Genomic DNA, 14,629 nt, shown 5'->3' with positions numbered 1-14,629 from the left:
ACTGTCCATAAGCTGACATGTTGTTGTTTCTATGCATGCATCTATGAACCTCGCTAGCGTATATAATTGCACGAAAGAAATATGCAATAATTCATTACGACTTACATGAATAGGAAACTTCGCCTACAGAAATAAATGAAGAACGTCAATGCATTTACAAGGCTTTCAATGGGTTGGAATACACACGGGTGTATTTTGATAGGGGAATGGCATTGAATCGTTGCTAGAAGCTTTGTTTTTATTTGTTTATTTATTTATTTATTTGATTGGTGAATGTACTCAGTAAAATTGCACGTTAACGAAATCGACAAGGCAGGGGTGTTGGAAACTGGAATGCCGGGGGTGACTTACCTTCCAGAGGATAATTTGCTACTATTTAGACATTTACATGAACAGCTTGAATAATATCCTAATTGAAGAAAATTTAGCAGGAAGGCGTATTTCAACGGTTACGTGTGACCATTTGCCCGTTACCACACTGTTGTCGCTGCTTTGTTTTTACTCTCTGTGCTGTACGTCTATCACACTGTCGTCGCTGCTCTGGTTTTACTCTCTGTGCTGTACGTCTATCACCGTGTCGTCGCAGCTCTGGTTTTTCCTCTCTTTGCTGTACGTCTATCACACTGTCGTCGCTGCTCTGGTTTTTCCTCTCTATGCTGTACGTCTATCACCGTGTCGTAGCTGCTCTGGTTTTACTCTCTGTGCTGTACGTCTATCACACTGTCGTCGCTGCTCTGGTTTTACTCTCTGTGCTGTACGTCTGTCATACTGTCGTCGCTGCTCTGGTTTTACTCTCTATGCTGTACGTCTGTCATACTGTTGTCGCTGCTCTGGTTTTGCTCTCTGTGCTGTACGTCTATCACCGTGTTGTCGCTGCTCTGGTTTTACTCTCTGTGCTGTACGTCTATCACACTGTCGTCGCTGCTCTGGTTTTATTTTCTGTGCTGTATGTCTATCACCGTGTTGTGGCTGCTCTGGTTTTACTCTCTATGCTGTACGTCTATCACACTGTCGTCGCTGCTCTGGCTTTTCCTCTCTGTGCTGTACGTCTATCACCGTGTTGTCGCTGCTCTGGTTTTACTCTCTGTGCTGTACGTCTGTCACACTACTGTCGCTGCTCTGGTTTACTCTCTGTGCTGTACGTCTGTCACACTGTCGTTGTTTGTTATGGTTTTACTCTCTGTGCTGTACGTCTATCAAACTGCCGTCACTGCTCTGGTTTTACTCTCTGTGTTGTACGTCTGTCACATTGTCGTCGCTGTTCTGGTTTTACTCTCTGTGCTGTACGTCTATCACACTGTCGTCGCTGCTCTGGTTTTACTCTCTGTGCTGTACGTCTATCACCGTGTTGTCGCTGCTCTGGTTTTACTCTCTGTGTTGTACGCCTATCACACTGTCGTCGCTGCTCTGGTTTTACTCTCTGTGCTGTACGTCTATCACCGTTTTGTCGCTTCTCTGGTTTTACTCTCTGTGCTGTACGTCTATCACCGTGTTGTCGCTGCTCTGGTTTTGCTTTCTGTACTGTATATCTGTTTTCATGATACTGTATAACGTAAGACATACACACTCCTGCTTGCGTCCTGGCTGTATATATTACAGCTAGATGAGACCACAAACGTAACAGGTGTATCCGTGTTTTACGGTAATTATGCCACGGTGTATTGGTAAGCCAGTACAGTAACTGATGACAAGTTATGGGTGGTTATGTCGGACCGCTTGGGAGGTTCTGTGAGTGTCCTGTCCTTGTCTGCCTATACCTCCCCTTACCTCCTCGTCGTAACCGCGATCCAGCTCTTACAAAATAATCCCAACTTCCACCATCCCACCGACACCATTTTTACACCCCCATTTTGTTTTCTTATTATGAAATCCTTGATTTAGAAAACCCTGCAATTCAGCTTCAAATTTCGCATTTGATTGATAGATTTGCACATGAAGGCAACAAAACGAAAGATATCAGCGTACTCAGTAAAGCACACTGAAAGTCAACTTTTTGTGAATTTATATCTTACGCTGAAAGGTTTTTATTATATTATAAATCAATAAGTTGAAATCGACCTGTATATATGGCTTCAATGACATAAAAGTTGCAAGTTATAAAACGCGTTGATAATCTTCTAAAAAAATTAGGAAAAACGACAACACAAGTTTGACAGTGGGCCTACAGTGTGCGAGTGGGGTGGGACTACAGTGTGGACGGCCTACAGAGTGCGAGTGGTAGGGCCTACAGTGTGCCAGTGGTGGGCCTACAGTGTGCCAGTGGTGGGCCTACAGTGTGCCAGTGGTGGGCCTACAGTGTGCCAATGGTGGGCCTACAGTGTGCCATGGTGAGCCTACACAGAACTGTGTCAAAAATGCACCTGCATACAACTGTGTGTACGGGAAGCACATAAATTGTGTCAGTTGTGTAACAAATTCCACAGTTTGTGTAACACAACCACACCTTTAAAATGCAATATACAATAAAAATGTTATATAATGTCCTAAAATTTTAATAAGTGCTAACATGTTGCAACATGTTAAATGAGTCTGAACCCCTAAAAACAGTGTCAATTTGCTAGTTGCAACATAATTCTGTATCGTTATCATCATTTTTATTTACATATTACAGTGGAATTTATGCATACAATTATTATGAAAATGGCACTAAAAGGATTTTTTTTGGAGGGGGGGTGTCATTTAAGATGCAAGTTTCATAAAATTGTGCAAATTATTTATCTAGACCCAATAGTCCTTTCTGAATGTTTCAAAATATTGGTCCCTGAGGCGGTGGAAAAGGCTGAAGAATTAGAGTAAATGAATACTCCTTCCTTTACCATTCAAGCACCAGGATCATGACGTGTAGATATGTACACTCTTTACTGTATGCATGGGAATTACTCTGGCATAAACGCACGAGGCGTATTCTAAACAGCGGTCATGCCTTCAAAAGTGCAACAGCTGAAATATGCCAGGTTATGTGACAAAAAAAAAACACACAAAAAAAAAAACACAGGTGAATTTCGTCCAGGAGTTAATTCTCAGAAATCACCAATGTAATAACATTGCACGAGTTAGTCGTAAAGGAAGAGCTTCAACCTTTTAAACGTGCAGGCTTTAGCATGACTCCCCTTTTTCCATGGCACCATTACTGTGTACATAAAGACTGGAATAAAGTGCACTTACAACCGCAGTAATTACAACAAGTGTCCATTTAAATACTGTTTGTAATTTTTTGCGAGTTTTTACCTCTCGAGAAAAGTGCCCCAAAGAACAATTTTCAACATTGGATTTTTGGAGCCATATTTCACGGACTTTTTTGCTTACATTTTGATTTTAGCCCCACAACTGAATTATTGCATCGGGGATGGCTTTACTTTGCATTGTTACACAAACAAAATAGTTTTAACAGACTAGCGAAAATGTGTATGTAGGTCATCAGAAGTAGGGGCATTACAACTTACATCATAAGAATGGAACACACAGATTGAGGTGAGCTTATAAAGTACGTGCAACGTGTGACACTTTACCGAATTGGCGTTAGCAGCATAAGGGATACGTATCTCAACCACGGATGGATCTGGTGACCTGATTTATATATTTTTTTGTGTGGATTCATTAATTTTTTCTTACTTGATCGGTGGTTAATAGTTTTTTCAAGAACTTTCTTCTTATATAAGTCCGATTGTTGCCAGGTTTATCGTAGGAGAAGGCCTGAGTTCCTGAAGTGAAAAAAACAAAAAAACACACATACAATTCACCAGACAGTAAACAAACCTCCTGACTGGAGCTGGGTTCGAGCTGCAACCTCGTGGGTAAGGGGCAGACTGGCTGTGTTGAAGTCGATACTATACTCTGTAAATCATAACGTTCGAAATCCTTTAATGTATGAAATAGCCTATAATTCTGAAAGTTGATTATAGCCATCGTCGTACTGTGGGACGATGCATTGGAACGACAACACGAAGCTGTATAACGAGGATGTGAATCGATCACACGATAGTGCGAATCGATGAAACGATGCTGCGAAGAGACGGAACGACGTTGCTAGCATCATTCCACTGTTTCGTACTATATCGTTGCGTGACGCTACGATCTATCGTCGGGCGTTTGAACGTGTCAGAACGATTTCAGATAGCCGACGATCGGTCGATGATATCCAACGCACAAAACAATATATATATTTTAGCGCAGCTTAAACCCAGTCAAATAAATACATGTTTAACAAATCAAGCTCATCAAAGAAGTAGTGCATACACTGAGACAGTCGCTTGACACATTGTTGTTACTGCGGACGATCTAACGCTGACCGGGCAATGGGATCCCAGGTTCGAATTCCGTTCTTGCTGATCCCACTTGAGATTTTGCTTCAGAATATTTATCAGGTACCCAGAAGAGGAGGATAGTTTTACTTCTCGGTCACCCACATTTCCTGACCACCGTCGAGTGTAAGTGAAACAACTACTGTACACGGCGTAGAAACTCGAAACGAAGAAATATATAAATGTTTAACAAGTGATCGTAAATATAGGAGATTAATAAACACTGTATCCATAACTACAGTGGTACATGGAGAGATTCGGTTTCTTGTACCTCGTAACAAATGTATACTATCTATTTTTAAAGAGTCACCAACAAGAAATAAACCACATTTGCGTTGTTAGATTGAAACAGTGTGGTAATTTTAACACAGTTACATCATAGTCAAATCTCAAGTTATTTTTGTGCTTTTAATCTGGCTATGCCACTTAAAGACGTCACAAGTCATTGGCCTTGCACATACATGATGGCGATTGTCCACTTAGGGAGTGGTCAAAGAACCCATTCGAGCCAATTTCACGCAAAAAAAGAACATCTGCATTCCACTAGTTTAAGCTTTCATCGGATGATGCTCTTTGGTATTCTAAAACATCTGTCAGTATAGCACTTTAAGAAATCCTTAAATACTGGTTATAATGAGTACTTCACAATGCTGCTGTCAAAATTGGACAACCTCCAGGGATGTAAATCTGCGCCACAATGGCCGGAGGATATGCCATGACAGTCTGTTGTCAGACACGTGACGTGTCTGGCCAGCTGAAATAATCATTAATCCAGCACACTGCGGTATGTAAGAGGGTTATCGATTCGATCCGAAAATATACAGTACACTTATTGTCATAAAAGTATATGTTTCATGCAGTTATTCTCGTTAGCACATAATTGTTCTTGGAGGAATACGTACCGATACATGTGTGTTTTCTTTACTGCTTCTCCACAGTCGCAGCCTACCCATAAAAATACGGTCAGAGCAAGCATGAAAAATATGGCCCGAGTCACGAAAAGTAATGGTCGCTGCCTTACCATAACAATTATGGTCGGCGTAACCATAAGCGATTTAGTCACTGTGACAATGAATTATATGGTCAAAGTCAGGCATGTAAAATCATCATCGATCAGGACACTGAAGACTAAAGTCACGGTCATAAGCGACTGTACATAATATTGTTACCATCAGTTTTACTTGTTCATTTATTTATTTATTTATTTGATTGGTGTTTTACGCCGTACTTAAGAATATTTCAATTATACGACTGCGGCCAGCATTATGGTGGGAAGGAATCGGGCAGAGCCTAGGGGAAGCCCATCGTTTTTATGGCCGAGTTTCCATTACCATGTAAATCATAGTTTGGTCCATTTCAATGCTTAATAATTTTAAAAACGTAGAGTGAATTAAGACTATAATGCTATATTGCTTCCTGCCCCGCACTCTTACTCCTTTTGGGACCTTGGGCATAAGGGACGGGTACGTTCCCGTGGCAGGCTACACAGCCCAGGGTTCGTCGATGGCCACTTGTCTTTCGCCAATATGGTGTACATTTGTTTGCACTTGTAGAAAAGTTTGTTAGAAAATTTGTTTGTAAAGTCGGTTTACCACAGGAACACCGCTTTCCTCCACCGATAATACTGACAGTGAAAAAATTCTTGAGAATGGCCTTGAACTGCAGCCCTGTAAATGAATATTGCGTCATTTTAGATTTAACCTCATGAGCTACCAGGTGTTGATATGCACACCTTTGTATTTGCCAGTGAGCTATTGTGACATAAAGACACCAGGCGTATTCTTAACAGCCGTTACGCTCAGGTAAATACAACTGCTGAAATATGCTGCGCTGGAAATGGCTGATGAGTTTCGTTCAGGAGTTATTTCTCCGGAAATAGCAACGTAACAGCATTGCAAGAGTTAATTGTAAAGAATAAACTTCAACCTTTTACAAGCGCAGGCTTCAGCATGACTCCCCTTTTCCCATGGAGCTATTCTTTGTGTACCTAAAGAATGGAATGAAGTACTCTTCGATACGCAAAAATTACAATAAGTCTTTATTTAAATACTTTTTGTAATGTGGTTTACACGTTTTACCTCTCGAGAAAAGTACACCATAGAACAATTTTCTACAATGGGCTTTTAAAGCCATATTTTACGAACTCTTTTGCCTTACATATTTATTTTAACCTATAACTAGGTTGCATTTGAGATGATTTCGCTTAAAATTGTTCCATAATTTGAACAGACTACCTTGAATGCTGTGTAAATGTTGTGCATCAAAAACAACGCATTAAACATTACATGAAGACGGCGCAAATCGTAGCTTGAGGTAGGCTTACAAATGACGTCTGTCGGGTGACCTATGGCAATAGCAGTCTTGATACCTTACCAGCTTGGCGTTCGCAGCGTAAAGGTTAGCTATCGATGGATCTGGTGACCTGTTTTTTTTTTTCTTTTGTTTTTTCTTTTAACTTTATTCGCGGTGAATGGCTTTCTTCACAAATTTTCCTCATATATGTGCCATTGTTGTCAAGTTCATCGTTGGTGAAAGCCGGAGTGTTTTACTCAAGAAAAACAAGAGCTGGTTTGTCAGTTACTGGGAAACGGGGGGTAGTGTACTTCATGGATACCCGTATTTCTTGAATCATGAATAATTATTGAACATGGCGTGAAAAAAATTGCAACCAAAGAAATATATAAATGCCTTGGGGAGGCGGGTGGGGGGGGGGGGGGAGGGGTAATAAACACTATATTTATGACTCGTAACGGAAGAGATTCAGTTTCTCGTCCATTGTAGCACATGCATTGTATCTGTTTTATATACGGTAATCACCGACTTGAAACAGACTGCATTTGCGTTTTAGATTTGAAATGAATGACATGTTCAACGTCTTTACTTCAGTATCAAGTCTCGAGTGTTAATTATTTTGAAACTGACGCTACAACTTATGACGTCGCAAAAACCGTTCGTTCAGGAGTGGCAAAAGTCAATTACTCATTACAAGAAGACGATTAAGCGGAAAAAATCATATCTGCATTCCGGTAGTTTTAATTTTTTTTTTCGATGATGTCCTTTTTGTTTCCTAACACCTTGTCAGTAGCACTCTAAGAAATCCTTCCATACTGACTATAATGAACCTATGTGGGGTACAATTCTGCTGCCAAAACTGGACATCCGCTACAATTCTGCTGCCAAAAGTGAACATCCGCTCGCCATGTAACCTGTGCCAAGATGGCTGTCAGATAGGCCGTGACAGTCTGTTGTCAGACACGTGACCTGTGTGGCCAACGGAAACCACCATTAATCTAGCACATTGTGCCATGTAAGAAGAGTTATCGATTCTATCCGAAACTATATATAAATATATGTGAACCAGCTACCGTCGGCAGGTACCTGTCAAACGTCCTGACTTAGCCTTTGCTTATCATAAATATGTGGGAAGGTCTGCTATCAACCTGCAGATGTTCGTGGGTTTCCGCCCGGCAATGCCCGGTTTCCCACCATAATGCTGGCCGTTGTCGAGTAAATGAAATATTCTTGAGTAAAACACCATTCAAATAAATAAATCATAAATATGCTCCTATTTCAATTCAAGAAACATTTCCATACTATTATAGTTATGACTATACTATTTCCTTCCCGTTAAAACCATCTTTCATACTGATCATCCTGAGCATGCCTACTTCATGAACACGCTGCAGTAAAAGGTCTCAATAACCAGATGTGTCTGTATTAACGCCTTTTTATCTCAACAACGACATCGTATATCCATGTTCACTAATGGTTACATGTATTCTAAATATGTCGGGAAAATCGACCTCTCCTGACACGGAAGTAAAACCCCGGTTGGTCTTTTTTAGAATAGCTTTAAAACGTACCCGCTCATGCAGGCTTCCACTCCGGACGTACGCAGGAGGCCTGCAGCAACCTGGGGGTGGTCGTGGGTTTTCTCCGGGTTCTGTCTAGCTGCCTTCCACTATTATGCTGGCCGCCGTCATATAGGTGAAATCTTCTTCAGTATGACGTAAAAATCAATCAAATGAATAAGGTAAATAGTACAACATGTATGCCCTCTTTGGGCATCTCAAAGGAACAGACTAAATCCTTTCTCATTTCTTGTCGGCACATTTCAGCTCAAGGTTAAAGTTTCCTGTTTTAAAATGTGTGACACATACACCTCATTTGATTCACCTCATGCAAACGATAGCTCCATTCCAAATGCGACAACCCACTTGCATGCACAATGACGGATCCCAAAGAGTTGAATTTCATCGTGTTTATCTCGTTGATGGTGATTAGTTTGTGTTTGTTATTTTAGCGTCCTCTTCATACATAATTCACCTCCAACACGGATAACAGTTTTCCTTGCATCAAGAACATCTTTTATTTCGGTTGTTTAAGGCCTACTTCATGATTTCACAGACAAAACTAGTCAATAACACGTTATATCGGAATTAAGACCGTATGCTCTGACAGCCTGTTTCAGAGACGTGTCCTGTCTAGCCAAATTCGGGCGTCATTATTCTGTTGTCCGGTACATAGCCTTATGTACATACCTGATTCTATAGCAGACAAATCTGATAAACCAAACTGGACGTATAAATATCGTAATTTCTGGCTCAGTCTGGCATGTTGGAGAGGGTTATCGAACCATCCCGACACTTATGTAGTGTACATTTATTGGCAGCGTCTCCTCCTTGTCCTGTATACACAGTATGTATATGTCCGACATCCAACAACCTCTAGTCAACACTTGTTTAGCCCAACAGCGATATTACACGTCTGCTCACTTTAACGTCCAACTAAGTGACTGTAATGACAATCAATGGAACGCAACACATGTCCGAGAGACATTTACCGCTCCTCATTAAGGAGGTAAAATCGATCCTTAATTGCTTAAAACAATATGAAAAGTATATGTGTCTGCGGAAAAGATCTGTGGATGGTCGTGGATTTCCACGGGGCACGATAATGCTGGCGGATGTCGTATAAGTGAAGTATTCGTGGATACGTAAAAAAACAATTAAGCAATCGAGTCCATTGTTTTCTGTTTTAAATATGAGATTCAACGTATATAATTTAGCCGGGAATTAGAGAGTTCTGGTCAAAATGGCACTCACGTAAATTTAATAGATCTAGAATTTCCACATGTTTACCTCTCTTGTTATGCATTGGTAATTATTTATCCACATCTTCCTTAAACTGAAGGTAGGCATGAAAATGTTGAAAAACAAACATATAATTTTAAACTTCAAAGCGGAAAGCTGGAAGCCTATTTGTCTTGCTCGGAATTTTGAAATTATTCATTTGGGACAATGGTTTTTGTCGTTTTAATAGAAAACGGCAAATCGCAGCTTTTTGAAATTCGGCAGCAAAATTCCTGCGGATATTATCTTTTAGAGTTTTGATGTCTGTTCTTGTAGGTCACTTAGTTTGGTGGACATATTGGATTTCGAGCAATGCACATAAACATATTCTTCTCCAGAACCAACTGACGGATCCATCTGAAACTTAATATACATATAGAGAAGTACATAAAGTTTAACAAAGGCATTAAAAGCTCGCCACTGACCGAATATAAAGCTTTGATAAATGGGTTTGCATTATGATATAACTTTTTATATCTATTCCGGTGTATTTTGGGGCAATGATTCCGAATCTGCCCTTGCTTTCTGAGATATAGTAAAAAATAATAATATCTACGGTGGCCTGTTAGTGCCATTCGAAATTTTTCACTTTTTCTACTGATTTGTACAATAATTCAAAGGAATTCCTATAGTAGAAACGTTTCATTAACATGAAGGAATTTAAAACATGTACGAAAGCAAATTAATGTAGAAACAAAAACATTTTACATACAATTGATAAATTCAGCTATAAACGTCGAAAAACAGTGAAAATTGTTTTCTCTGGGGTGTAAACCGTGGAGAAAATCCTGCCACTGCAGAGAAAACGTTTTTTACCATTTTTTGAAATTTACAGTTGAATTCACCAATTCTGTGTAAAATGTTTACGTAAATATGACGATTTACTTAGTTACGTGATTTCAGTGGTATGTAAATCGAAATATATGAGAGTTAGAAATCTGTACTTTGCAGCAAAATGTAATCCAATGTATGCACTTCCGTGGTATCTGCATGAGTTGACTCGGTTATGCAGCATCACTCAAGTTAAGCCTTTAAAGTTCTAGAGTTTATGCTGGATTCATTTACTATTTGGTCCAGTGTTGTCTTTTCTTTTAATTGCCACATTCAAAAGTTGCTTGGAAAAAATATAAAAATGCATGAAGGCAGAGTTTCCGAAATAATCTAGCTTTCTGAAATCCCCTTGATTCCTTGTATGTATAGAGTAGGCCTATACAATTGCGTATCATAGTGAATTAATGGTTTTTGTGAAATTATTTAGTTGTAAATATATTTGGCTATGAAAGTGTACTCAGCCATTTGGAAATATACTGTGAAGCCTTGATTTATGTAAAATGAATGTTCAGTGGCAATTGTCCAGGGCGTAAAAGGAAGATAAATCAGTCAATCAATCTTCTGTCCTTAAGAACCTGTCCGTATGCTTGGCGAAGAAGTCGCGCATGCTTGGCGATAAGTCCCGCATGCTTGGCGAAGAAGTCCCGCATGCTTGGCGAAGAAGTCCCGCATGCTTTTCAATACCATTACTGGTAGAACGTCCGCTTCGGGAGCGGTAGATCCAGGGTCAATTCTGGGTCGCGTCACAGCTAAGACCTTAAAAGAGGAAGTTGTAACTTCCTCGCTTGGCGTTCAGCATGAAGGGGATAATGCAACGACTGGTTGACCCGTATCAGTATAATGGTTGGGGCGGGGCCTTTGGTAAGGCGTCTCAGTGAAGCAGCACACAAGGAGGGCGCTTGTGTGGCAAGGGAGATGCTTGTTTGTTTGGGAGATGCTTGTGTGGTAAGGGAGATGCTTGTGTGGTAAGGGAGATATATTTTTGGCGGCGTTCGCTTTCCATACAAAGTTCAAGCCTACGTAGTGCACTGTCGCAGTGATGTTAAGAAAGCGTAGAGAGCGATACAGTTTCAGGTTCGGGTTAAAAGAGCAAGGTAATTGTAAGCACTCATGTTTATTGGCCATGAAACCTGCGGGTGGACGTGCGTTTCCCCCGGGCTCTGCCCGGTTTCCTCTCACCGTAATGGCCACCGTCGTATAAGTGATATAGTCTTTAGTACGGCGTAAAACACCAATCAGATAAATAAATAAATTATTGCCCATGATTTATTTATTTATTTGATTGGTGTTTTACCCCGTACTTAAGAATTTTTCACTTATACGACGGCGGCCAGCATTATGGTGGGAGAAAATTGGACAGAGTACGGAGGAAACCCACAACCATCCGCAAAGTGCAGGGATATTTCATACTTACGGCCGGAGAGGAAGCCAGCATAAGCTGGACTTGAACTCACAGCGACTGCATTGGTGAGAGGCTCCTGGGTCATTACGCTGCGCTAGCGCGATAACCAACTGAGCCACCGAAGCTCCCACTGGCCATAAAATTTTGGGTGCTGTAACGTTAACATTCTCGCTTACGGAAAAATAGCCTATAACTTGGCAGAAGAAATCCCATGCCTTGTATGAAATTTTTTGCTGAGAATATACAACGTTGCACTATTCACATAAACAGGCTGACGAGGACATTGAAGGCTAGAGTCTTCCAGGGGAAAAAATGGAATGATTGAGTCATGCGAGAAATACGTTGCAATACCATGCTGAGAGCGAGAAATGGGCTAGAACTCGCGATGTCAAAGATGCAAGGTCACATAGGCCTATGTATTTTATTTGTGAACTGTGTATTGTGTGGAACTGCGTGGCCACTCGCCGATCTGATCGGGTACGCGTAATAGTAGGCCAAAAAGCATCGGTGTCAACTAGTGGAAGAGCCTATATAGGCCTACATGCAAGGCTTGCGTAAAGAAGGCCGATTTGTAAAGCCCCCAATATGTCTTCATCTTTGACAAAAAAGGACCTAATATGGATCAATAGTTTCCCTGTCTAATTCAGTGTGAAGGCACTCCATTATATTTGGAGGTAACCTTTCAAACATTCAAGTTCTAACAAGCGACCGGAAACCTTGCTAAGTTTGGGGATCTGATATTGCACAAAGTCTGGTCCGGCTTTTAAGGCGTTTTAAGTCGGGACTTCTGTGTGTGAATAGCGAGTGTAACAAGGCATGGGATATCAGCTCAATGCAGACTTAGAAACAGCGCTTGTCTTTGAAAAAAGCCAAAAAGACCTCTGGCCAAATCGGAGAGAAAAAGATCTTTTTAACCCGGTTTTCTTTGATAACTGCCGCTGTGACGTCACATTTCACAGTCAGCAGCTGGAGTGCCCGCGTCACGTGACACGCCGAAGTAGCGGAATCTTTGGGCACATCGGAATGTGGACTCGTTTACAACTGAGCGGGAGACTGGACTAGAAGGGGGTGAGACGAAGGGGAAATGGGCGAGCTGCTGCCAGGGTGCTCGGCTCTGTACAGTTATTGATTCTCCGCAGCATTTGCAATGAAGTAGATGGAGCAGAGAGTCTAGCGGATGGGAGTAAAACTTCACGAAAAGAGGGGATTTATATTATAGCGGTCGCGCGCGGGAAGGCGGCCAGAAGCGCGAGGCGCCAACGTTTCAACGGACAAGCCACGGTCATGGCGTGTCGGAGTCCCTGCCAGTGTCAGTTTGAATCTTACTCACTCAATTTATCAGCATCTGTGACCGTCGACTATTAGCTGCATTTCTCCACGAAAGGATAGATTTACAACTCTACAACGTGGTTGGCTTCAAAAGCCGTGGGAATTTACAACTGAAATGGGGTTTTGTTCACCACTAGGGAAGCCGACCGAGTTTCAAGGGAATCTCTCAGTACGGTGCGCGGAGCACTTTCGTCCATCCTCCTGCCTGGAGCGGTAGTCTCTTTCGGGCGGCACGGTTTCGTCAGCTACCATACTCTCTTTATCGAAGATAGCGTTGCGGCACTTTAATTACCTCATTTTCTCTGCCATTTTATTATGACCGACATGCCATCGAAAAAGCAATACGATTTAGTGTCGGATGACGGCTATGACAGCCGCATACCCCTTCACAACGAGGAAGCTTTCGCCCATGGAATACAATTCGGAGCCAAGGTAGGTAATTTGCAAGTCATTAACTGCTTAACGACCCAGAAAGGCTGTCGGTTATCTAATGTCATTTACAGTAGACGCTTTAAACGGTTCCTGATATACTCACTCTCTACATAGCTTTTGTTATCTTTTACTACTCTACGGACAAATGATCACATATATGTAGCCAGGGGCTGTAACATTTCTGCACTGGTTTTACTTTTATGTAGTCCTATAAATTACATGCACATCTACCTCGTTGGAAAAAACCTGTGGATGGTCATGGGTTTCTGCTCGGTTTCCTCCTACTACAATGCTGGCCGCCATCATATAAGTGAAATATTCTGGAGTATGACACCAGTCAAAGAAATAAATACCGGTAAATAAAAAGCATAAATAAGTGAAAAGCCAAAAAAAAAAAAATACAAAGCATATGAACCACATTTCACTATAACCAGATCTCAAATATTATCAAGGTAAACTAATAATAATCTGGACTGAACCATGTATTGTGGACAAATAGGCCTTTGGGATTTTTGTAATCAGATTCGTGATTGTTACAAACTTCAAACACTTACATGTCATTCATGCAGGAGTTATAATGCTCGAGTGATAACTTTTTGACCAACACAATGTTAGGTCATTCCAGAAGAAATGTATTAGATGTGGGTTATACTGTATCATTGTGAAACGAGTTGGAAGTCGATAAAATACAACAAACAATCATTTATGTGCTTGAAAAAAATGTCTGTAATGAGTACATGCAGTATTCTGAGTGATAATTTGAGGGCTTAGTTTGAGATCTTCGTTTTTGTTTTAAGCTCTTGATAACGAGTGTATGAGTGAACGTTTTGACTCGTCATGTCCATCTTCCACTGTTATCTATAGGCGTACATATTGGGCTGGTTTTTCAGGTAAAAAGTCTGTCACATCCAGGTGAGAAAATCCATCATTTGTCTTGCCAAAGGGCAGTGGTTATTTCAGGCACGCATGATTTTCTTCAACCACATATATCTGACCGCCATTATGCAAAGTCAAGTGTTCTTGGCCATAAGGCATTAAACAGTCTAACCTCCCACCACAATGCTGTCGGCTGTCGGATAAGTGAAATACTCTTTAGTACTGCGTAAAACACCAATCAGATAAATAAGTAAATAAATAAATAAACATTTTGACTAATCAATGATCAATACATGTACATGACCCTGTCAGATGTGGCCTCAAAC

At 41.0% G+C, this 14,629-nt stretch overlaps 1 protein-coding gene across 1 annotated transcript in view; it reads left to right on the top strand.

The window, feature by feature from the left end:
• Window positions 1-12,821: 12,821 nt before the first annotated feature.
• The window catches only part of LOC135480406 (carboxyl-terminal PDZ ligand of neuronal nitric oxide synthase protein-like), a 95,295-nt gene continuing 93,487 nt past the window's right edge, over window positions 12,822-14,629 (top strand). Inside the window, 1 exon segment of the mRNA XM_064760237.1 lies at window positions 12,822-13,427. Coding sequence (XP_064616307.1) covers window positions 13,320-13,427 — 108 coding nt within the window. The 5' untranslated portion in view covers window positions 12,822-13,319.

Source organism: Liolophura sinensis, chromosome 13 (assembly GCF_032854445.1).
Source record: "Liolophura sinensis isolate JHLJ2023 chromosome 13, CUHK_Ljap_v2, whole genome shotgun sequence".
Lineage (NCBI taxonomy): Eukaryota > Metazoa > Mollusca > Polyplacophora > Chitonida > Chitonidae > Liolophura > Liolophura sinensis.
The sequence above is the reverse complement of the archived record's forward strand: the minus strand, read 5'-3'. Positions and strand labels throughout refer to the sequence as shown.